Source organism: Triturus cristatus, chromosome 10, assembly GCF_964204655.1.
Source record: "Triturus cristatus chromosome 10, aTriCri1.1, whole genome shotgun sequence".
Classification (NCBI taxonomy): Eukaryota; Metazoa; Chordata; class Amphibia; order Caudata; family Salamandridae; genus Triturus; species Triturus cristatus.
This window is the reverse complement of record NC_140593.1, coordinates 64,442,543-64,469,114: the sequence shown is the minus strand read 5'-3', so window position 1 is coordinate 64,469,114 and position 26,572 is coordinate 64,442,543. Positions and strand designations below refer to the sequence as shown.

General features: G+C 47.4%; 1 protein-coding gene across 4 annotated transcripts in view; it reads right to left on the bottom strand.

Moving 5' to 3' along the window:
• BTD (biotinidase) overlaps positions 1-26,572 on the bottom strand; it is a 291,215-nt gene that overhangs the window by 47,608 nt on the left and 217,035 nt on the right. For all 4 annotated transcript variants that reach the window (XM_085630423.1, XM_085630422.1, XM_085630425.1 and 1 more), the window contains one exon: positions 12,857-13,003. In XM_085630423.1, the coding sequence (XP_085486549.1) occupies positions 12,857-13,003 (147 nt within the window). The remainder of the gene's footprint in view (positions 1-12,856; positions 13,004-26,572) is intronic.

The following is a 26,572-nucleotide window of genomic DNA, read 5'->3' as shown; positions in this document are numbered from 1 at the left end:
TACATGGCTCCGCTCGCACCCATCGTCTGAACCTACGGACTCAACATTGTTTCATACGCAGACGACACCCAATGTGGTACTTTAAAATTTGGGACCGCGTAGGAGGCAGGGCCCTACCCCTGTTTATTCCGGTATTAGCGAACCGCGAATGGCCAATGCAGTATGTACAAGTGCTTTGCATAACATTATCGATAAACGCACTTTGTATACGATATTTCACATTGACTTCGTGGGTTCCATCTTGGAGCGGTGGCCATCTTATGGTTGCCCTCACATAGGCTACACATTACGAGCGAGCACAGGCCTTACGAACACATGTGCCTTCCTTTGACTTCTCTGTGACCTGTGTGACTTGGCTCCACCGCCCCAGGTCAGTCCGGTCCCACGAGCTCCCCGTCCTACGGCCACCTGTGATTAGCATCAGGGTTTGACACACCATAAAGCCTTTTCATCCCACACAAGCCTCCGGCTAATCTTTCACACCTGACTCTTCCTGCTTTATGGCTTGTTTTACAAACAGGAGGTGCCCGTGTTTATTGGGGTCTGTTGATATCTGATGTGGGATCTGAGCCTCGCTGGGTAAATAATTGTGGGCTGGCCGAACTGGAATGTGGGATGGTCATCATGACTATGCCTTTTCGTTTGTAATGAATACATATGAATGACCATATCGTAAAACAAGGAATGTGTGCCTGAAGCATGATATTTTGTATTTAAGGAGAAGCCCGTTTCTGTAAGTTTAAGCAGTCTCCTGAGAACATACATTGTGTTGTACTTCTCGGATACCTGTAATTGGTCTGCAGCCAATAAACTGATCTTTGACTTCACCCAGAAGACTCTGTGTTTCTGTAGGTCTGAAACAGGAAGAACCCGAAGTCTTAGGGTGTGTTCCCCTGCACCGCTGGGTTTTAAAAATCCAGTACTTCAGTTGGCGCCCAACTCGGGGCGATTTCAGCGGTACCGGTCCAAGCCAGAGGTTCGTGAGGAGCTTCGTGTGGAAATTCCGGAGGAAGGCCGCCACTTCATCGACCCCTGCATGTCGACGTGGTCCGAAAGTCTTTTCTGCGAGGTTCTCCGCGTCCCGACGGCTACGAAGGACTGCTGCCCTGATTAATCGCCCTGTTTTGGACCCTTGACGATTTGGTAGAGCGAAACAATCGAGAGAGTTTTCTGGTGACGCCAAGGATCATCGATATTCAGTTAAGTATAAGTGGAGCGTCTCCCAGTTTGTTTTGGTATCCTTCGGGAATTTGGTATCCTTCGGGATCGCTTTGATTTGGAACTTGCAAGTGCCAAAGCCAGAGGACTCGTGTATTCACGAGACTATCGTATTCGATAATCCTTTGAAGTTTGAAACTAGACTAGTGAGCGAAGATGCCTGGTTCTAGTGTATTTGGAAGATTGTTTTGTTTGGGTTGTAGAAGGGATTCCCAGTTGGAGGATTCATGTCCGGTTCCTCCAATTGGAACTCCAACTTATGAGCTTTATGTAAAACATGGCGTGGGCCCCATTGCATATAATGAAGTATGGATCCGATACACCAGAAAGGACGGTGTTTTAAAATGGCCCCAAAATGGTAGTTTCGATACAGATATCTTAGATAATTTGGAAGTTAAATTATTTAAAAAGAAAGCCCGGCCGGCGATGTTTGATTCTTTCCGCCTATGGCGAAAGGAAGCCAAACAGAAGGAAATTAAGCTAGCAAAAAGGAATAAGAGAGAAAAAGGTATGTCAATGGTGCAAGCAGCTGTGCAATTTAAAGATAATGAGGAGGAACAAATGAATGAGCAGTTACATAGACAGCGCAAACTAGGGATCGATAAATGTTACCCAGTTTTGTCACCCCTTGTACAAGATGAGACAAAAGAGAAAGAAAAGGATTCCCTAATGTCCCATTTGCTAAGTTCGCCACCCCCATATGCGCAAAATGCCACAGCGCCTCCACAGCTTGTGAATGTGCAGCCTCCAGTTAATATGCCGCAAGTCTTCCCACAGCCGCCAGCTCCTCTTCAGCTGGCTCCTATCCCTACAGCGCAGCCCTCTCAAGGGCCGCCAGTATCGTTACCTGTCTCCCCCGCGCTTCCTGCGACTTTGCCCAATACATCAGCTGCCTCCCCTGGCGCTTTTTCTTACACTACCCAGGTACCTGTATCTGCATCCGCTTTTCTTCCCTCTGTCTTTCCCCCCGTTTTCGCCTCAACTTCTCCTTCAGCGCGACAACGACTAGCTAATGTAGTTACTAGTTTAATGTCGCCTCTCTTTGGGTCATCTAGTGTGACCCCTGGTTTACAACGTAAGCAATTGCGCAGTCAGCTGCCTAATCCTGAAGAGAAAGAGGTATTAGATCATATGGCGCGTAGGTGGATTGTTTTCCCTTCACTCTATGAGGTGGAATCAGTTGTTAACGTTTTTCACCAATGGGATGCCCCAAAACAGAGGTATGTGTTTGACAAAATGTGTGAATTCCTCGGTGAGGAATTGGAGGATCATGATTCAAACACAATCCCGCAGGAATTGTGTCGAGTGCGAATTGATTTTGGAACAGGTACAATTGTGGGTCCCGATGTAGATAAAGCAGTTGCGACTTTACTGTCCTTCAGAAATGGCGATTGTCAGCAATCATTGTTCGAACAGGAATTCCCTGTGGGGAAAAAGGTAAAAGCGCGCCAATATCCGATGCGTGAGGTTCCTCCAGTTTGGAGACCTGCTGATCCAAATGCTAATCCAGCTGTTCCAGCTCATTTTCAGCGTGTTTGGGTGCATGTCCCTTGGAAACGATCTGAAGTAATAGCGCTTAAACAGACATTGCCTGACCCCCGTAAAAACCCTGCAGGATAGTATAAGGAGTTATCACAAACTGCAGACTCGTGTGTCATGAATCTAGCTGACATAGATATGTTGTTCGGGAATGTGGTTCCACAGCCTTTATGGGGATCCATTCGTAATACGGATCATGCTGCAGAACTAGGGGGCACATGGGCTAATATCATTGCTGCAGACACTAGACAAGATGGTGGTGCCAAGCCTGACCCTTTGGTAGCAGAACTCCCTGGTAGAATTATTACATACATGAAAACTTTAATGCCCGCGATGCGCGTGAATTGGGATAAACTATCTGCATGCAAGCAGAAGAAAGATGAAACAGTGTCCGATTTTTTTACAAGGTTTGAAGAAACGTTTATCGACCACAGTGGTCAAGACATGAGTACTGAAGGTGGCCAACTGTTATTTGTTGATAAATTTGTGCAGAATCTACTTCCCGAGTTGTGTAAGAAATTAAAAGATTCAGAGAGTTCTTGGGCTGTTTCCTCTTCAGCGCAAATACTGGCTACTGCACAGTATTACGAAAATAGAGATGAAGACGAGAAGGATAGAACAGACAAGAAAACGAAAGAATTGAAAACGAAGGTCCTTTTACAGCAGGCTTATCCGACACGTGGAGGACAGAATAATTATAGGCAAACCCAAGGTATCTATCAGCAACCCCAACAGTTTCAGAATAACCAGCAAATGAATGGGTATTATCAACCACGTATCCCTATAGGTCCCAATCAATGTTCATATTGCAGAGAGGAAGGTCATTTTAAGTATAGTTGTCCTAAATTAATGCAGCGTACCAGTAGTGCGTATGGCGCAAGAGGTAGAGGTGGTCAGCAAGCTCCTAGAGGTAGAGGGCGTGGAAATGTTCCCCAGAACGCGCGTCCTCTTCCGCCTCAAAATACAATAAACAGCTTCGATCAGCAAGCCAATGCAACTGGTAATACAGCTCAGTACTATAATAATGACTATTATGCAGAAGACGACAATGTGGAAGGTAATGATTACTAGGGCTGCCATAGACAGAGAGAGGGAGTTGTTTCAGTACCAGTGGATCAGAGTGGACTGTATGTTAAGGTGACTACAGCGGGTGTAACAGAGCCCTTTCTGCTGGACACTGGTGCTGCAAAGAGTTCAATTATGCATTCAAAACTCCCTGGCGCGCCTTTGTCTGGCGAAATGAATGTTTCAGTAGGTTTTTCTGGCGCCCCAGTTAGGAACCCGATTTCGAGTCCTATGCCACTTTCTGTTGGACCATGTGAGTTAAAAGCACCCCTCATCCTAACGACAGGTTGTGGTGAAAATCTGCTAGGATTGGATTTGTTAAAAAGATTGCATGCGACGCTATATTGTTCTCCCTCAGGAGTACAACTTACATTGGGTAAGGAAGTGATTTCCCCAATATATTTGTCAAAGAATGCATTGCCGCCTGAATTGTCATCCCTTCCGGATGTCCTTTGGGCTACTGGTCCCAATGATGTGGGTCTCTTGGAAATACCGCCATACGTGGTCACTTTAAAAGCCAATGTTAGATTGCCACGCATTCCCCAGTACAAGATCTCCAATGAAGGTCAGAAAGCGTTGTTAGCAATTGTCAGCGATTTGATTAAAAAGGGTGTAATTGAAGAGACAAGAGGCAACGTTTGCAATAGTCCTGTTTTACCTGTCTTAAAACGAACGGACCCTTCACAGCCACCTGTTTACAGATTTGTGATTGATCTTAGAGAGGTTAATAAGATTGTTGTGCCACAGTTTCCAGTTGTCCCTGATATAACTGCCTTGTTAACTATAATTCCAGCTTCCGCTGCATGGTTCTCAGTAATCGATTTGAAGAATGCTTTCTTTAGCATCCCAATTGTAGAGGAGAGTAGGGACATCTTTGGCTTCAGTTTAGGAGGTCGAAGCTTCCGCTTTAAACGCGCTCCACAGGGCTACTGTGAAAGTCCATCAATATACAGTCAGGCTTTAAAGGTGCAGCTTGATGCACTTGTTTTACCTAGTGGCGCTATCCGTATACAGTACGTTGACGATTTACTAATCGCCGCGGATACTGAAAAGATTTGCAAAGAAGCTACATTGTCATTGTTGCGTCATTTGTCTGCCTTTCATCACAAAGTGTCTCTCTCAAAAATGCAATATTGTCGACAAGAAGTGACCTACTTAGGTCATCTCTTATCGAAGGAGGGAAGGAAACTGACCCCAGAAAGAATTCAAGCCATTGCACAATTAAGTGTGCCAAGAACACAGAGAGAAGTGCGTGCTTTCTTGGGCATTACTTCATACTGTAGGCATTGGATACCGAATTTTTCTTTGCTGGCAAAACCTTTGCTAGCATTAACATGTAAAAACACACCGAATCCTGTCCCATGGTCTGAAGAGTGTCAGAAAAGTTTTTGGGAATTGCGAAATGCATTATGTTCAGCTCCTGTGTTGGGTACCCCTGACTACAGCAAGCCTTTTACATTGTATGTTCATGAAAAGGACGGTTGCGCATTATCAGTGTTAACACAGCCTTTTGGCGACAGACCGCGTCCATGCGCATATTTTTCGTCAACGTTGGACCCGGTAGCGAGGGCATTGCCAAGTTGTCTGAGAGCTACAGCCGCAGCAGCTGTGTCTATTCGACAGTCTGCTGGACTAGTGATGGATAACACATTGATTGTAATGGTTCCACATGCTGAGGACACATTGTTAAATCGGACCAAGACACAGCACTTAACTAGTGCTCGATTGTCAGGGTATGAATTGACACTGTTGGCAAATCATATACACATAAAGAGATGCAACACGTTGAATCCAGCTACATTATTGCCAATTCCAGCAGACAGATGAGATTGAGCAACATGATTGTCTGTTTAGAACAGAAGAAGAGACAAAAGGGAAAGTGGATCTTAAAGATACTCCCCTAACTGAGTGTGATGGTACCTTATGGGTGGATGGTTCGTGCTTCAAGCTTCCAAATGGTGATACGACTGCTGCATATGCTATCACGACTTTGTACACGATTGTTGAAACTGCACGTGTGCCACATAATTCGGCTCAAGCAGCAGAATTAATTGCCCTTACAAGAGCATGCGTGTTGAAGGAATGAAAGTGAACATATATACTGACAGCCAGTACGCCTTTGGTGTGGCTCATAGTTTTGGGCGATTGTGGAAAGAACGTGGGTTCCTGACTTCGCATGGAGCTAAAATTCATAATGGCAAGTTGGTGAATGATCTCCTTGAGTCACTGACCCTACCGTTACAAGTTGCGATTATGAAATGCCGTGCGCACAAGAAAGTCACTGATGATGTTGGTCGTGGTAATGCATTTGCTGATGAAATCGCGAAAGAAACAGCAAAAGATGTGAAGACTCGAATGTATGTTGCAGGCCCTGCAAGATGGGTTGGTGATGTTGGAATGTGTGAAGACACGATAGAAAGTGTGAAGTCCCTACAAGCTGAAGCCACAGAGAAAGAGTTGAGCAAGTGGAGAGAAAGTACGGGAAAATTGGATGAGAATGGTTGTTGGATCGATTTGTCAGAACATCGGCGATGGTTGTTACCTGATGCATATGTGCTTCCAGTAGTTACTATGGCACATGGAATGGCACATATCAGTGTGAAAGGAATCTGTAAGTTGTTGGCTCCAGTATGGCAGAACGCTGGAATTCCCAAGTGTGCAGAGAATGTGGTCAAGAATTGTATGGTATGTTTGAAATATAACCCTGGTAGGGGAACCCCAACTCCAGCTGGTCATTTTGCGCCTCCATCATATCCATTTGAGGTTTTGCAGTTAGATTTTATCCACATGGAAGGTGCAACAACTTGAAATATGTACTGGTTGTTGTTTGCGTTTTTTCTAAATGGATAGAAGCATATCCCCTAAAAGACAACACTGCTTTATCCACAGCCAAAGCCCTTGTGAAATAATTTTTTCCTAGGTTTGGAATGCCAAGAATGGTGTGGAGTGATAATGGGAGTGAATTTGTGGGTCGAGTGATGAAGAATGTGTGTGAGGGATTAGGTATAAAGCAGAAATTTCACGCTGCAAATCACCCCCAATCAGCTGGATTAGTAGAGTGCTACAACGGCACTCTGAAGCTCAAGCTGGCCAAAATCCAGGCGAGCTCCGGTCTTAAATGGCTTGACGCTCTGCCTTTAGCTCTCCTATCCACAAGAATGACTGTGCATTCACGAGTGGGACTTAGCCCATATGAGATCATTTTTGGCCGCCCGGCCAATGTATGGGGTGTGCCAAGACCGACAAAATTCAGCGAAATCGAACATCCAGTACTACTTGACTACCTGTATGAATTGACGGCTAAATTGTGTGTTTTACACCAACAGGTGCATGATACTCTGCCCCAGGCCTCTGAAGCTCCCGGACACCCTATCGATCCTGGCTCGTGGGTGCTCGTGAAGAACTTTCAGCGAAAGAACAACGATGAGCCCCGTTGGATCGGCCCTCACCTCGTACTTCTATCGACAAGATCAGCGGTTTGAGTAAAAGGGAAAAAGAATTGGATTCACGGCGCCCACTGCAAACGGATCCCTTTGCCTCTACCATATGACCAGTGGGTCCAGGAGGGTGTCGCTGAAACAGACACTGTACCTCGTTTTGTACCATTTAGTGATGCACGCATAAGAGGCACAACTTCAGAACAAGAGAGTGACGAAATTTTGCAAGAAGCTGTGCCACCGTCAACTCGAATAGACACCACAGAGCCTGAACTCTTGTTTCAAGACCAGTCAGTACCTGGCAGAAACCGCTACAACTTGAGACCAAGACCTATGGACAAATAAAAATTCCCTTCCCTTACTATTTTTTGATATTATAGCTCTCCCATCTGAAGGACTTTTTTGATTTTTTGTTTTTCGAACCACCATCCGGGTTCAGCCGCAGGGTCGCGGTGCCAAGACTTTGGGGTACAGGCCGAAGACGTTAGGTCAACGGTTCTGGTTGGTCTAGGGCGTTCCCTGGACTGACAGGCGTACTCCTTAGCAGAAGATACTCACCCGCCGCGAGCGGCACGATTAGAGGATGGAGTTTTTCAAGATGGAGAGACCCGCTGAGGAAATGAACTTTAAGACGAAAATATGTAAAATAATGAAGAGCAAACGTTTTGTATTTTTATGTCTGTTTATACTATGTAGTATGATGGTGTTTACTGTAGGATTTGTATTCTTCTCCTCTCAAGTGCCATTTGCACCCACTGAACAGCCTATACCTCCTCCTACTGTCTCCTTGCACTCTTTCCACCCTCTGCCGGAACACGAACAAGCTAGACGGTCTGAGTTCGTAAACAACTCGTTTATTCAGCTCCTGCACCAGCACCAGCACCAACTAGTCATGAATACAACCAATTGCTGGGTGTGTGGTTTAATGCCACATACCATTAACAAGGGTATTCCTTATCTAGTGCTGCTGTTTAGCTATAATGGATCGTCATGGGCATTCCAGACCATGTTTCTTTTTGCATTAGATGCCTACTCCCCGCGACAACCGCGTTCCATCAGACCTAGCACAAATAATAAAGCCTTAATGAAAGGAATTGCCGATATGAGCAGAGATATCGACGCATACTCATCTATTCCCAAGGATGAATTGCGAGCTTATGTAGGTTGGAACGCGACGGGGTATAGCATTAGTCTGGGTGAAAGGCAGCGAAAAATCTCATCCCCAATTTGGGTCGTACCCCACATAGGTCGGTTCTGTTTACAAGGTAATGGTCAGAATCCAAGAGCTCAACTGGGGAAAAGTGACTGTACTGAAACGTACACTTTTCCATCGCAATTTTCCGCTGCGTTTTTGGCTGCCAAGGGTACATATTTTGTCTGCAATGACCGAGCATATACATGGTTGCCCCCTGATTTCTCGGGCACATGTTATATTGCAAACTTGCTACCGCCAACATTTACTGCTGCCTCTGATTATCACAAGACCAGAGTTGTGAGAGGCGTGGTTAGTAAGGAGGATACTGCCGGTCAGGAAGCAGGAGACTTCTTTTTGGGTTTCCTGCCGTTTTGGGGACCTATGGTCAATAGTAGGAACCTGAGACAACTGACATGTGTGGTTGAATCCACTGTTAATGTTACGGCTGGTGCCCTTGGTAATTTGACAGCTGAGCTCCAAGCGGATCGCCTCATGACTTTGCAGAACCGTATGGTTCTAGACGTCATACTTGCAGACCGCGGTGGAGTATGTAAGGTTATCCAATCTAGCTGTTGCATTTTCATACCAGATAACGCTCCAACAGTTTATCAAGCCATCTCTAAACTGCATAAAATATCTGAATCTATACACGTAGATAAAGGAGATTGGTCACTGATGGGGTGGTTCTGGGAACTGATATCTGCCTGGGGTTGGAAGATTCTGATGGTCATTGGAATGATCTTAGCCATTCTTTTCCTGTTCTGTCTGTGTATACAGTGTGCTCCTGCGATATATGGCCTCTGTGCTACATTATGTGTAAGGAAACCTGTATCGAGGGACGAGCTAAGTAATAGGATGATGCTACAGCAACATCTCCATGACTTCATGAATATTGACCTAGACTCGGATTGATATGAGTATAGTTATTGCCTATGTAAGGGCAAAAGGAGGGTCTGTGGTACTTTAAAATTTGGGACCGCGTAGGAGGCAGGGCCCTACCCCTGTTTATTCCGGTATTAGCGAACCGCGAATGGCCAATGCAGTATGTACAAGTGCTTTGCATAACATTTCATCGATAAACGCACTTTGTATATGATATTTCACATTGACTTCGTGGGTTCCATCTTGGAGCGGTGGCCATCTTATGGTTGCCCTCACATAGGCTACACATTACGAGCGAGCACAGGCCTTACGAACACATGTGCCTTCCTTTGACTTCTCTGTGACCTGTGTGACTTGGCTCCACCGCCCCAGGTCAGTCCGGTCCCACGAGCTCCCCGTCCTACGGCCACCTGTGATTAGCATCAGGGTTTGACACACCATAAAGCCTTTTCATCCCACACAAGCCTCCGGCTAATCTCTTTCACACCTGACTCTTCCTGCTTTATGGCTTGTCTTACAAACAGGAGGTGCCCGGGTTTATTGGGGTCTGTTGATATCTGATGTGGGATCTGAGCCTCGCTGGGTAAATAATTGTGGGCTGGCCGAACTGGAATGTGGGATGGTCATCATGACTCTGCCTTTTCGTTTGTAATGAATACATATGAATGACCATATCGTAAAACAAGGAATGTGTGCCTGAAGCATGATATTTTGTATTTAAGGAGAAGCCCGTTTCTGTAAGTTTAAGCAGTCTCCTGAGAACATACATTGTGTTGTACTTCTCGGATACCTGTAATTGGTCTGCAGCCAATAAACTGATCTTTGACTTCACCCAGAAGACTCTGTGTTTCTGTAGGTCTGAAACAGGAAGAACCCGAAGTCTTAGGGTGTGTTCCCCTGCACCGCTGGGTTTTAAAAATCCAGTACTTCACCAACTCATTTTTTCCCTATCCAGCGAACCCAACGCAGCCAATCACAACTTTCAAGAAGGTATGGAAGCTGTCGCCAAATGGATGAAAAGCAGCTGGCTACAAATCAACGCCGACGAAACAAAAGTAATCATCATGGGCCCACACCCCGATGCCTTTAATGACACCTGGTGGCCCCCCGCCCTCAGAAGTCCACCCACCCCCCACGGACAACGCACGAAACCTGGGTATCATACTGGACTCCGAGCTCAAAATGGACCGCCAGATCAACTCCGTCGTATCCTCCTGCTTCCACACCCTCCGCCTGCTACGCAAGACCTTCAAATGGATCCGCCTGGAGCACAGAAAAACCATCACTCACGCCCTTGTCACCAGCAGACTCGACAACGGCAACGCACTCTACGCCGGAATAAACAAAAACCTCACCTGCAAGCTACTAAACATCCATAACGTAGCAGCAAGACTGGTCCTTAACCTGCCAAGACACTGCCACATCTCCCAGCACCTCTGCATACTCCACTGGCTTCCCATCGAGACTAGAATCACCTTCAAGATCCTCACACACGCACACAACGCCCTCCACAACACCGGACCAGCATACCTGAACAGCCAACTCAACTTCCACGCACCCCAAAGAACCCTATGATCAGCCCAGCTCTCCTACACCGTGGTTCCCCGCGCCAGAAAGATCAGATCGGAAGGCTGCTCCTTCTCCTTCCTCGCAGCCAGAGTCTGGAACGCCCTACCGCTCCACCTCAGACAAACAACATCACTCCCCATCTTCACGAGAGACCTCAAAACTTGGCTCTTCGACAGACTCCCTCCTTGATGGACTGGAACCTGCACCTCCCCTCTTCCCCAGTGCCTTTAGACCCTTACGGGTGAGTAGTCGCGCTTAACAAACACGTGATTGATTGATTGATTGACCATGACACTAGAACCACGCTATAATTGGCTGATGAGCCCTAATAAGGGCAAAACCAGTCTTGGGTGGTTTGTGTTTTGGTTCGGGGGATGGAGGGTTGTAGGGGGCATGGCAGTTCAGGTTGGACTCTTCCTATTGGAGCAGGGTAAATAGTGATTTGCATATAGCTGGGTCTAAACCAAGGTGGCATGGTGAACGAATTAATGATGGTTAGAGATGCAGCGCCGAGTGATTACCAGTGGCTGAGATTAATCCAAGCATTCCATCAATCAATCAATCAATCAATCAAAGCATTTGTATAGCGCGCTACTCACCCGGAGGGTCTCAAGGCGCTTGGGGGAGGGGGGTCCGCTACTATTCGAACAGCTAGGTCTTGAGTTGCTTCCTGAAGGAGAGGTGGTCTTGGGTCAGGCGGAGGTGGATGGGGAGGGAGTTCCACGTTTTGGCAGCCAGGTAGGAGAAGGATCTTCCTCCCATGGTGGCTCTTCGGATGCGGGGAACGGCGGCGAGGGCGTGGCTGATAGAGCGTTGCTGGCGGGTGGGAGTGTAGAAGGTCAGGCGGTCGTTGAGGTATCTGGGGCCTTGGTTGTGGAGAGCTTTGTGTGCGTGGGTGAGGAGTCGGAACGGGATTCTCTTGTTGACGGGGAGCCAGTGCAGGTCTCTCAGGTGTCCGGAGATGTGGCTGTGTCGGGGGATGTCCAGGATGAGTCGTGCTGAGGCGTTCTGAATGCGCTGGAGCCTTTTCTGAAGTTTGGTGGTGGTTCCGGCGTAGAGGGTGTTTCCGTAGTCCAGACGGCTGGTGACTAGTGCCTGGGTGACCGTCTTCCTGGTTTCTGTGGGGAGCCACCGGAAGATCTTGCGTAGCATGCGTAGAATGTTGAAGCATGACGAGGAGACGGCGTTGACTTGTCTGGTCATCGAGAGGGAGGAGTCTAGGATGAAGTCCAGGTTGCGTGCGTGGTCCGTCGGTTTGTATACTTTATTTTTAAATATTCAGCAAACACTTTGCACCCTTTCTTTTTACCTGCACGTAAGCTAGGAAAAGTGTGGGTGAATTAATAATGTAGTATATGCTGAAGGCAAATTTTATTTGCACAGTGAAAGCTTATTTGAAATGAGGATTTTTTGTGCTGTTTGCAGCTAATAATCTGAAAAAATCTAAAAAAAAAATATAGAGGACACCATTAATAAATTAATAATAGATTTTTAATCTTATCCCAGCATTCATCAACAACTTTACCTTTGCAGATTTTAGTTTCCATAAAGAAATCTCTATTTTTGCAGGGGTATAGTGCTTTCTGTACTTGCCACATTTTTAAAACGTGTGTATTTTATGTGAACATTTTAAAACATCTAAATTGAAAACACACATTGTCATTGGGTGCTTGATTCTGCAGTTTTGGTATTTTATATTTTAGGTTTCGAATTTAGCTGCTGCAGACATGGTTTTCCCCACTTAGATCAAGTGGGCAGTGAGAGTTCCAGAAGTGAATCATGGGAAACTGTTGTGAAATGAATGATGATCACTGGAGGACACACAAGACCTCCAGAGCTCTAGCACTGGTGCAAGGATGCTTCCCACCACCCTACTCCTCATCCTGCTGTCAGAAGACGGATGATGTGAAATAAAAATGGGTGCCAGGACCACCGTGCTCAGGGGTCTTACCTCCGTATCATTGAAGCGAGGCTCCAGGCAAGGGTTCCAGGCCTTCGGGGGCAGCGCAGGCTCAAACTCCAGGAAGGGCCCTATGGACTCCCGCGTGAAGTTAAACCCATGGATGCCATCTTCTGGAAACACGATGATCTGGGCGCCCTGTGCTCAAAATTAGAAAGAAAAGAAGGGGTTACAGGACAGTCTAACATGACGCAACATCAATGTTCTCAACGGTTATTGTGCCCGCAGTGCTAAAGTAAATCTTCTTTCAAAGGACCCCGGTAACAGTTGTTGCCTGGAACGGTATGATTGATGGGGTACGGTGAGGGAGGAGATACCACTCCAGGTGAACAAGTGTTGTTGCAGTTTCCAGACCCGATATTACCGGGTCCAGAAACACCACACCTGCTCCCAGATGTACAGAGCTTTAAGTTTGCGATTACCTAGCAAATTTTTGCAATTTGTTGTTTGAAAAATCGCAAACAGCGATGTACAAAGTGGGCAGCAAACAGACCTCCCTCAATATTCATGAGGTAAGTTTCGGTTTGAGACCCATTGGTAATCGCAAAATCACAGGGATGTTGGCCTACTGGTGTCAAAGGTTTAACTTCACCCTGAAGTCCATAGGGCCCTTCCTGGAGTTTTAGCCGGTGCTTTCCCCGAAGGACTGGAACCCATGCCAGGAGCCTTATCCGAAGGTTAGAGCCCTGAACACTGTGGTCCTGACACTGCTTTTTGTTTCATATCACCAGTCTCCTGTGATTGCTCTTCAATAAAGATCTTTTTTTAAAAAAAGCAGCCTGCTTTCCTTAAAGGAAAACAGGATGCGTTTCAAAAAGAAAAATGAAAAGTTTCCTTTTTATTTTTTTAAGAGTAAGCAGTGGTCCCTGGGACCCCTGCCTAGTATGATCAAAAAGATTTCACAAACATTCGCAAAGGGGAAGGGGTCCCTTGGGGTCCCCTCTCCATTTGCAAATGGGTTACCACCTCCTTGAAGAAGGCGGTAAAATGCGATTGATTTGCGACTGTATTTCGGTCCCAAAACATTAATACATACCACTGTGAGTCGATATTGAGAAGGTTATCCAATCGCAAAATAGGGTTCTGTTCATAAACAATGCTTTTTGCAGTCGCAACTGGCCCCATCCTGCGAATCAGGCAGTTTGCGACCTAAAAAAATGATACGTACTTCAGGCCCCTCGTTCTACCAGGTGCAAATTCACACCCTGTAAAATCATGGAGGAAAGGGACAGGGGCTGTGGATAAAGCCTCAGCCCGGCCCCCACCAGACCCCTCCGGTACCACGAGGGGAGCAGATAATGCTATAGCACCCCCAGACACCCTCCGCACCCCGGACCCCCTGAGCTGTACCTCCCAACCCCGCAGATATTCATCACCCTCTTAGGGCAGGATGGAAGTATCAGTATTAAACTCTCTGGAACCATGGACAATCTATGCCAAGGGACCGAGTAATTCCAGGTCTAGGGAGTTATTCCCCATTCTCAGAAGGTGCACTTGTGACGCCAGTGAAGTCATAGTGGGACAGAGGGCAGAATTGTTCATTTCAGCCCAATATCTCCCCGATAACAGACGGGCGCGGCCAGAGTCCAAGAGCCCAGGGACTCCCAAGAAAAGAAGCCTCCAAGCAAATCCATTCACGTGGACTGAAGTCCAATGAAAGCCACTCACTGCAACCGACTGAGTGCAAGGAGAGCCAGTCACTGAGATGGAGCACTGAGCCTTAACACTACATTTGCCAGCCTTCCTGGGCTCTAATGAGCACATGCACAGGGGGGTTCCTAGGGGAGGGTCAGCCAGGTGGATTCGTTGGGGGGCGGGAGGAACTGTCAATCCGGGAATGCATCAATCAGGAGCAGAGCTTCCTGGGAGGTGTGGTTTTTCAAGTCATATCCAGGGTAAATCATTAAGAGGCGGTGCAGGCTGAAAGAAACTTGGGTCTGATGGTTTAACTAAGCAGAAAGGCGCGAAGAAACTGTAAAAACAGGGGAAGGAGGCAGTGAACTAAGAAACAATGCCGCACTGAACGTGGAAGAAGGCATTTCTAGGATAAAGCCAGAGATATATGTCTAACGGAAGATATTCAGAAATATCGAAAATCCAAAACGATTAACTGAGTTTGGGTATTTGGATGTAAACATTTGCTTGCTCAGACCTCTAAAAGGGGGGGCACAGGAGACAGGACAGCTGACTGTGAGGGTAGAGCGAGTCACCCCTGTGCACACAGGAAAAGCACCTGACGCAGGAGTTCTGTGGCTACAACCCCTCTAAAGAGCAGTGCCCTGCTTCATCCTTCTCTCAATCTTACCTCGCCCCCAAAAGTGCTTTGGTAAGGCTCGATGGCATCCTGTGCCTTCATCACACGAGGAAAGGAAGAAAAGCTTGTCAAGAGGGGGCATTAAAATGCTGACAAGTGGATAATCGATGCTCTGCCTGCCTACAGGATCTATTCGTCGAGATCTATTCCTGCCACTTCCGCCGGAAGTCTGTTATTAGCCCTGGCTTGAACAAAAACAGGCATGCGTGGGATGGACTGCAAGGGAAAGCATTCATTGGGACTGGACTACACTCTAGGGCATATATTAGGACTGGCGTCCTCTGGGATTGGGCAATGGCCCTACACAGCCATCCTCCTCCAGGGGTTCTAGGTAAGTCGCCCCCTCACCCATGACTATGAGAATCGCTGGGGGGCCCGGTCCTCACATACATCCAGTGTTAGGGGCACCTGCTGGGCCTGGCACAGGCTGGCATCAGTGCGGCTCTCTCTCTCTGGTGCCCTGCCTCTCACCCACACGTCTCCAGGATGAGACATTTATCGCTAGGCGAGAGAGCCAGGGATGACTCTCCGGGGAGCCAGGAAATGTCAACATCGTGAACAAACCCTCAAAGAGCGTCCAAGACAGAACAGGTCCAAATACCGACACCGAAGAGCAGGCCAGAGGCTGGCGGCTCACGACAAGAGGTGCAGCATTACTGATACTCACTGTAATGCAAAGCATTACTGACACTCACGACTCATTACAAGAGGTGCCAGCGCTCAGGTAAATGTACAGCATTACCGATACTCACTGTAATGCACAGCATTACTGACACTCACGGCTCATTACAAGAGGTACAAGCACTCACGGTAAATGTACAGCATTACCGATACTCACTGTAATGCAAAGCATTACTGACACTCACGTCTCATTACAAGAGGTACCAGCGCTCAGGTAAATGTACAGCATTACCGATACTCACTGTAATGCAAAGCATTACTGACACTCACGTCTCATTACAAGAGGTACCAGCTCTTACGGTGAATGTACAGCATTAACGATACTCACTGTAATGCACAGCATTACTGACACTCACGTCTCATTACAAGAGGTACCAGCGCTCAGGTATGTGTACAGCATTACCGATACTCACTGTAATGCAACGCATTACTGACACTAACGTCTCTTTACAAGAGGTACCAGCGCTCAGGTAAATGTACAGCATTACCGGTACTCACTGTAATGCAAAGCATTACTGACACTCACGTCTCATTACAAGAGGTACCAGCGCTCAGGTAAATGTACAGCATTACCGGTACTCACTGTAATGCAAAGCATTACTGACACTCACGTCTCATTACAAGAGGTACCACCGCTCAGGTATGTGTACAGCATTACCGATACTCACTGTAATGCAACGCATTACTGACACGAACGTCTCTTTACAAGAGGTACCAGCGCTCAGGTAAATGTACAGCATTACCGATACTCACTGTAATGCAAAGCATTACTCACACTCACGTCTCATTACAAGTGGTACCAGCGCTCAGGTAAATGTACAGCATTACCGATACTCACTGTAATGCAAAGCATTACTGACACTCACGTCTCATTACAAGAGGTACCAGCGCTCGCGGTAAATGTACAGCATTACCGATACTCACTGTAATACAAAGCATTACTGACACTCACGTCTCATTACAAGAGGTGCCAGCGCTCAGGTAAATGTACAGCCTTACCGATACTCACTGTAATGCAAAGCATTACTGACACTCACGTCTCATTACAAGAGGTACCAGCGCTCAGGTAAATGTACAGCATTACCGATACTCACTGTAATGCAAAGCATTACTCACACTCATGTCTCATTACAAGAGGTACCAGCGCTCAGGTAAATGTACAGCTTTACCGATACTCACTGTAATGCAAAGCATTACTGACACTCACGTCTCATTACAAGAGGTACCAGCGCTCGCGGTAAATGTACAGGCAGTGCTTTAAATGGGGAAAAATAAGTGCAGGTACTCTTAAAATGATCTATGAGTGTAGCAAGTGGGCGGGCTAGGGGTGGGGGCTAAGGACAAGACATAAGACACTTCTACTATGTGGCCGAATACTTATATATTCTTGAGTGCGCACTCACAGAAACAAGCAGCAATGCTCACACAAAGCATTCCAAGACTGTCCTTTAAAATACCTCTCTAGTGTCTGGATTCTCTCCCTCTTTCACTTGCTTTTCTCTCACACACACAAACATGCGTGCACAAGCAGGCAAACACACAAAAGACACAGGCGGGATAAAGGCCATTTTACACTCGTTATTTCCCATGACTTTCTTAATTGCTGCTGTCAGCGGGATGCCTGGATTCGAGTGTGTGCACAAATGCACACCATGGTGTGAATGTGATTGACAGCACAGGGCCTGAATGGACCCTGCTCTGTCAAACACAGCGTGGTGGTGAACACAGGACATTATGCAGATGAGCCCTGCTGAATTGTTTAAAGGTGGCTCAGCTTGGGCTAGAGGCGCTTTGGCTGTCAGACAGCCTCGTTCGTGCGCGTGAGCCAAAGCTACAATGACCCTACCTTTGATGAGTACTGCTACTCTCCTTGGCAGCAGAGAAGTGCCGGTACTCGGAGCGGTAAAAATGAGAAGTGCCGGTACTCAGTACCGGTGAGTACCGGCCCATATAAAAGCACTGTGTACAGGATTACCGGTACTCGCTGTAATGCAAAGCATTACTGATCCTCACAGCTCATGAGAAGAGGTACCAGCGCTCACGGTAAATGTACAGCATTACCGATACTCACTGTAATGCAAAGCATTACTCACACTCACGGCTCCTGAGAAAAGGTACCGGCGCTCACTGTAAATGTACAGCATTACTGATACTTACTGTAATGCAAGCATTACTGAAGAGGTACTATCGCTCACGGTAAATGTACAGCATTACCGATGCTCACTGTAATGCAAAGCATTACTGACACTCACGGCTCATGAAAAGAGGTACCAGCGCTCACAGTAAATGTACAGCATTACCGATTCTCAAAGTAATGCAAACCATTACTGATCCTCACAGCTCATTAAAAGAGGTATCTGGGCCATTGTAAATGTACAGCGTTACCGATACTCACAGCTCCTGGGAAGAGGTACCAGCGCTCGCAGCAAATGCACAGCATTATTGATACTCGCTGTAATGCAAACTATTACTGATCCTCACAGCTCATTAAAAGAGGTATCTGGGCCATTGTAAATGTACAGCATTACCAATACTCACAGCTCCTGGGAAGAGGTACCAGCACTCGCAGTAAATGTACAGCATTACCGATACACACTGTAATGCAAACCATTACTGATCCTCACGGCTCATTCAAAGAGGTATCAGGGCCATTGTAAATATACAGTATTACTGATACTCGCTGTAATGAAAAGCATAACTGATCCTCACCGCTCATTACAAGAGGTACAAATGCTCATGGTAAATGTACAGTATTACCGATACTCGCTGTAATGCAAAGCATTACTGATCCTCACAGGTCATTACAAGAGGTACCAAGGCTCACAGTAAATGTACAGCATTACAGATACTCGCTATAATGCAAAGCATTACTGATCCTCACAGGTCATTACAAGAGGTACCAAGGCTCACAGTAAATGTATGGCATTACAGATAACCGTTGTAAAGCATTACTGATCCTCATGGCTCACGAGAAGAGGTACCAGCGCCACAGTAAATATACAGCATTACCAATACCCGCTGTAATGCAAAGCATTACTGATCCTCACAGCTCATTACAAGAGGTACCTGCTCTCACTGTAAATGTACAGCATTACCGATACTCGCTGTAATGCAAAGCATTACTGACACTTGTAGCTCATGAGAAGTGGTACCAGCCCTCACGGTAAATGTCCAGCATTACCGATAGTTGTTGTAATGCAAAGCATTACTGATCCTCACGGCTCATTACAAGATGCAACAGTGTTCACAGTAAATGAACAGCATTACAGATACTCACTGCAATTCAAAGCATTACTGAAGAGGTACCAACATTCAGGGTACATGTACCGCATTACCGATACTCGTTGTAATGCAATGCATTACTGACCCGTATGGCTCATGAGAGGCGGTAGATGCAAAACATTACTGATCCTCACAGCTCAGAAGTATCAGCACTCACTGTAAATGTACATCATTACTGATACTCACTGTAATGCAAAGCATTACTGACACTCAGGGCTCATGAGAAGAGGTACCAGCTCTCACGGTAAATGTACAGTATTACTGATACTCACTATAATGCAAAGCATTACTGTTTCTCATGGCTCATTACAAGAGGTCAATACACGTACAAAATAAGGTTACAGTTCCTAAAGAAAACAGTGCCAGTATGGTCTGCTGTGAGAAGGGGGAGGGATATAGGGCAAGGGAAGAGGTTCGAAAGTGGTAGTGTAATGGAGACCAGATATTCCTGGATGGTACTAGAAGTGCCCTCACACACCCTTGCGGGTGCAAAGCATCATCATCGGGCGGTGCTCCTCGTGGGGGTGGCGCTGCAGTCCCTCACGGGCCCTTGGAAGGGCTCTCTATCGGAGATCTTTTGGTGGAGTCGCCGTAGTTGTGCGTGTGGGTGTGTGGGGAAAAGGGGGGCGGTGTAGTGATGGAGCTAAAAAGACCTAATGGTACCCTGACAGTTTATTGGTGGGTCCAATGGATCTACTAAAAGTAACGGGGGATAATGTTAAATAAACATTCTGAGTAGGGGAAAAGGATGTAAATGCGTCCCACTGCTCTCGACCCGTAGGAGTGAGGGTTAAAGTGAGAGAGAGGGAGTAAAAGTGGTGGTCAACATGTTTCGCGCTGCTAGCGGTCCCTAGTGGATCCTAGCGCTTCGTCAGGACCAAGGTGGTGACTATAAACTAAGAGGGAGGGATTCAGAAAAAAAGGGGGAGTATCCTGTAATCCCAAAAGCAAAAGAGGAAGGAGCACGGATTATTCGTGTCCTTGACGTCGGACCTGCAGGGAGAGGGAGAGAGCAAAGGATTGAAGAGGATGAGGGGCTTCCCTCAAACTGGGGCTAAAATATCGTGCACCAGTGGGGAGAGCATTCCAGCCGGAATCATGCTGGGATAGTGCTAGTGCCCCGAGTCATGTAGACAATAGAAAAAAAGTGCCCAAAATGGGGGTCGTGACAAGACAACAAAAAGCTTAGTAAAAACAAACCTAAGTCCCAATGTGTAGCCCCTACTGGAATATGCAAACTGTACATGCTAAAAGGCGACGTGAGACTCGGAGAGGTATAAGTGCAGAGTGCCGAGAGTAAGTTCAAAGGTGAGCGTGGACTGACTGGTCTGCTACTCAGAGGGTGTAGGACAGAGGTGGGTACGTGACTGCCCGTAGTTATCTCGTGTGAGTACTGACGATTGTAACGTGTACGTACTGAAGCATGCTACACGTATCGGTAATAAGTAAAGTAGGGGCAAACACAACGAACGTGAACTATATGTTGGAAAAAACACATGCTGATCACATAGAAAATTATTACAATATCCTACCCGCAAAAAGTCTGGGTCCAAGCTGTGCCGGGTTTTGACCATCTGGGGCTGGGGCTACAGCTACAAGGAATTAAAATGCGGGGGAAAAAACAGTCTACTTGAGTGACTAGAACCCTGAGAGTACCAAAGCTCACACACACGGCTGGTAAATGTGGCCACGTAGTATAACATTGTAGAGGGAAGACAAGGATATAGCAGTAGTACCGCAAGGAAAATCGCTCAATAGCGTCATGTGTACTTACATCTGCCCCGGAAGTGTCACTGCGGTAACCTAGGGTGCCTCCAGAGTCGCCGGTAGCGTGGCACGGCGGGATAGGGCTTTTTATACAAAAAAAGTGGTTCCGGGGACGGGACAGGAATCGGGGAAGGACTAGGCTAGGGGCCGAGAAGGTGGCGGCCATCTTGGAACGGGTGCCAGGGGAAGCCTGATCATAATAAGGGATCGTATCTAGAGGTATTAACATATGCTGATCTCGTAACTCGGGGGTTCGAAACTAGGTAAAGAGACCAGTGCCCTGTATTGTCCAGTGGTACAGGGCCTTTGACCAAGTGCTTGAAAATGGGGTTCATGGTTAATGTTTGGTCTGTCATGCCTAGCCAAAAAACAGTCTTTAATATGAGGGGAGCAGCGTAGAGATGTCAAAGTACCCATACCCGCTTCGTTAATAACCACTAGGAGATTAGTGGTGCAAAGATGGACTGAAGTCGGGTAAGGGGGCCTATCTCGTGGTTGATGGATGCATGTGCGTATTAGCTCCAAAATCGGTATCTATTGTAAACCAGCAATGTATGCCGTCGGTATGGCTATGTGGAGACAGAAGTAAAGTCACGGCTGTGCGTGTTGTCGGGCAATGTGACAGTAAATGTTCTACAGACTGTCAGAGGAAGGCGAGCGCCACAAGAGTTGTCGTAGGCACGGCAGCACAGCAGTAATATATACCAGAGGTTCAGTAGTCAAGTAGGGGGAGGAATCACAGCTGTGTGTGTGCGCTCTCTGATGATGGCGACAAAGGAAAAGAATATTTGTCGAAATGTCAGGGATGGAGAGCACTCCAAGGGATGTCATCATTGAGGCCTGTGACGTTAGACTTGAGTCTAAAGACCCACCGTTGCTCAGTTTTAAAAAGGGTTGAGGTTGACCATGCAGGGTTGTGATCTATCACGATCCAGTGTAGAGTCTCAGGGGGGTGGTTGAGTTCTAGAAAATGGTTCTGCAACCTAGTCTGGGTTCGTTGACACCTTATCGTGCTCTTGTGTTCCCCAATACGTGTTTTGACAGGTCTTGCCGTCATCCCGATGTAGCGGAGTCCACATGGGCAAGTCAGTAAATAAATGCAAATCTTAGAATTGCAATTGGTATGGCGTTTTAATTGCCATGGTCTAGGCAATCCTAGGTCAACCTCCTTAGTGGGTTTCGTTTGTGGACAGCAAGAACATGACCCACAAGGGAAGTGGCCAGAGATTGGGGGTAAGTTCCATAGGGTTTGGGGCGGTTTTGAAATGGTTCTGGGGCGCGTGTGTACTAGGATGTCTCTCAGATTTTGAGTGCGTTTAAAGGCAAACAAGGGGGGAGGGCCCGGATCAAACGTCCCAGTTCTGAGTATCCGCCAATGTCTTTTCACTATTTTTTGGATAGTGTTTGAGAGAGGGGTGAACGAAGTCACGCACGTAAGTGCGGTACTCTCAGATCTCATTCTTGTTTCCAACAGAGACTCACGATGGTTGTTTCTTGCCCTCTTGTGGGCTGTTTTGATGATGCTGATAGGGTAGTCCCTAGCAATAAGGTTCTTTCTAAGGATGGCTGCTTGGATTTCGAACTCAGTGAGAGTGTTACAATTTCTTCTTAGGCGAAGAAACTGACCCACAGGGAGGTTATCCCTAAGTGATTTGGGGTGATGGCTGTGATAGAGTAACAGGCTGTTTCTGTCAGTGGGTTTTTTGTAGTTGGTAGTGAAAAGACCACCGTCTTTGAGTGTTATGGAGAGATCCAGAAATGGTATAGATTCGGGGGAATGAGTCCCAGTAAATCTAAGGAAAGGGTCAATAGTGTTCATCCAAGTGAAAAATGCAGTGCACTCCTCTACACTTCCTCTCCAGAAGATGAGAATGTCGTCGATATATCGACGCCAGAGGAGGATGTTATCATGGAATGGGTTGGAGGGTGTCCTGATTTTTGCTTCTTCCAGGTCGGCCATGTAGAGGCATGCCAGGCTAGGCGCGAAGGTACTGCCCATACATGTACCTTGGATTTGATGGTAAAGTTTGTTATTGAATGCAAAGAAATTTTCTTTGAGTGCGAGATGGGCACAGTCACAAATGAAGGGTATCGGAGTGACATAGGGCCACGGGTCCACACTCTGTAGGGCACGTTCAAGGACAGCAAGGGTAGCGTCTTGAGATATGTTCGTATATAGTGCCTCGACGTCCAGAGTGACGAGAAGGTCAATCGTCTCTGGGGAATCAAATTGTTGTATTAGATTGAGGACCTCCATGGTATCTCTCAGGTAGGTGGGTGTCTTGCTGACCAGAGGTCGTAAGAAAAAAAATCGCAAAACTTACTTAAATGTTCAAGTAAGGAATTAATGCCAGAGACGATGGGGCGTCCAGGGGGAGGATTGGTGCCTTTATGGATTTTTGGAAGGTAGTAGAAATACGGTGTCCGTGGGTTTGTTTGGTTCAAAAAAAGCGCCTCGTCATGTGAAATCCAATCCTCAGCCTCAGCTTCCAGGGTCAGGCTCTGTATCTCATTCATGAGGCGTGACGTGGGGTCCATTTCAGTAAGTTGGTAATACCTGGTATCTGAAAGTTGTCGTTCACATTCGGCTTCATAAGTCCCTCTGTCAAGAATAACAATGGCGCCGCCCTTATCAGCAGGTTTAAGGATGATCGTTTGGTCATCTGCGATTTTCATCAGGATACTTCGTTCTTCCTTTGACAGGTTATCGAAGTGATGACTGGTAACTTTGGTCTCTGTGACATCTTTGAGGACCGCCTGTTCAAAAGTGAGAACTTCATTAGGCGTCATGGCTGAAGTGGGGGTGAACCTGGATTTGTTCTTCAGGCCAGTCCCTACCGCCGGAAGATCAGGTTTACCATCAAAGAATGCCTTAAGACGTACTTTCCTGAAAAAAAGGTGAAGTTCCTGGTGCAGTCTGAAGTCATCTTCTCTGGGAGTCGGGACAAAACCAAGACCTTTTTCCAAGAGTTTCTGTTCGTCCGGAGTCAGTGGTCTAGATAACAGATTCACTACAAGGGTCTCGTTGACTTGCTACTGAGAGTCATCTTGTCCTGGTCTTGCCATTGAACATTCTTTCCTCCTGTTCTTCTCCTGCCTCTTCCTCTGCCCCTCCCTCTGTTTAGAAAAGGGGGGTTCGGAAATTGGTTGTATTGAGGTATGGTTTGATTTGATCCAAGAGGGTGATTCCAAAGAGGTTGAGGGCCCATCCATGGTCCCTGGTACATAGGTGGCTGGTAAGGGAGGCCTGGGAAGCCTGAAAACAGGGGAGGGGGCGGTGGAGGTTGTCTATATCCTCCCCGGTACCTTGGTTGCCTGTTGACATAGCTGGAATTGCTATTATTGGAGCCTGATGAATGGTTGCTGCTGGCATCATCCGATGTATCGATGGTCTGGAGGACATAGTCTTCTTTCGTGTAAGGGAAGATCTTCTCCTTATCGAATCTTTTCACATCCTTCTGAAGTTGGTGAATTTTTTCTTTAGTCAGGTACTCTTTATGGTCGTTCATCTCCTGGTTAATCTCGGACAAACGTGACTTAAATGCGGTGATGGAAATGCCTGTCTTAAGTCTATTCTCGGACAGTGTAATTTGTATTAGAAGTTCGTCCGATAGTCTTTTAGCTGTGTTGATAATCAGCACCAACCAATCCCTCGTACATTTCCATGCAATGCGGGACCACTCCCGCCGGAATGTGATATCCTCAAGGAATATACGGGGTGAGAGAGAGACAAGAAGACCATTGGGAGCAATATTGGCTCTCAGGTACTCGGTCATGACTGTACCATGTAGAGCAGTTTTAATTTGTAACCTCCTCAAAGTTTGTAAGGCTTTCCAGTCATCATCCCTGCTACCTGATGGAAGATTGCCATCCTCTGATAATAAGGAGGGGGCTTTTATCAGAACCCCATTTTCAAGCACTTGGTCAAAGGCCCTGTACCACTGGACAATACAGGGCACTGGTCTCTTTACCTAGTTTCGAACCCCCGAGTTACGAGATCAGCATATGTTAATACCTCTAGATACGATCCCTTATTATGATCAGGCTTCCCCTGGCACCCGTTCCAAGATGGCCGCCACCTTCTCGGCCCCTAGCCTAGTCCTTCCTCGATTCCTGTCCCGTCCCCGGAACCACTTTTTTTGTATAAAAAGCCCTATCCCGCCGTGCCACGCTACCGGCGACTCTGGAGGCACCCTAGGTTACCGCAGTGACACTTCCGGGGCAGATGTAAGTACACATGACGCTATTGAGCGATTTTCCTAGCGGTACTACTGCTATATCCTTGTCTTCCCTCTTTTACTGGTGTGTTTTTATAAATAGCTACTTCTCACTCAGGCACTTCAGGGCGACGTGCAGCGGACCCAGCGCTGTCACGGGACACCCTCTACCTGCCTTCATCGCCGCTAGCCACGCCCACTCTGTGGCCACGCCCCCTCCCCGCCCTACTTAAGGGCTGACTCCACGAGCTTTCAATCGGCTCCGGTCTCCTGAGGCGAAAAGCCGGGAGGTGACATCGCTGATTGTAATTATTCTGTGTTTTTACTGGTGTGTTTTTATAAATAGCTACTTCTCACTCAGGCACTTCAGGGCGACGTGCAGCGGACCCAGCGCTGTCACGGGACACCCTCTACCTGCCTTCATTGCCGCTAGCCACGCCCACTCTGTGGCCACGCCCCCTCCCCGCCCTAAAGGTCCACTACTTAAATGTGCATTCTCAGAACGCGCAGCGGGCGAGCGCAGCGGGCGCGACGAATGCGCGCCGAAGTTGCGCCTAAGTTAAGCCCGTCTGCGCCCGTCCGCGACTGGCCGGGACTAGGGGCTTCTCACCCTGCCCCACTCACCACCTACACCCCGGACCAACTTCGTAGCTACCAGGGCCACTGGCCCATCCCGGCGACAACAATTTCCCGGATATCTGCTCTTGGCATAACTCCCCCCACCCCCCTGTCTGGCCCTGTTCCCACAGGTGATACCTCTCCTACGAGTTATGAGTCAGTCCCTTTGCCTATTCCTAAAAACTTCACTGCCTTCTACCTTAATACTCGGTCTGCTGTTGCCCATGCGCACGAACTCTCGGTCCTGTTGGACCTTCATGCCCCCGATCTTCTCTTTTTAACCGAGACCTGGTTCGGCGATGACTCCCTCCCTGCCCTCCTTTCCACCTTACCGGCCTCCTACTATGCCCTTAGGGCGGATCGTTCTTCAGGTAGAGCTGGGGGCGGCGTGGCGGTCATCGCACGTACCGATCTCCCTTTCCAAGTTCTTTCCTTACCTACCATTGCCACCACCGAATTTCTGGTGATTCGCACAGTTTCCATCTCTCCCCCTCTAACCTGCTTCCTCACCTACCGCCCTCCTCAGTCCCCCCTGCAGTTTCTCCCCGACTTTTTGGAGGCCCTGGCTACCATCACAGTCAATAATTCCTCCATCTTGCTCCTTGGCGATTTTAATTTCTGGCCCTCTGATCCCGCCGAATGTCCGTCATCAAAGGAATTTTCCGAAACCCTTCACTCCCTAAACTTTATATCTCACGTTCACTCCCCTACCCACATTAAAGGTCATCGGCTTGACCAGATCTGGTCCCTGAACTGCCCTGTGGAATCACTTTCTATCTCTCCTTGTTCTTGGTCTGATCACCACCTGATCTCCTTCCTCCTTCCTAT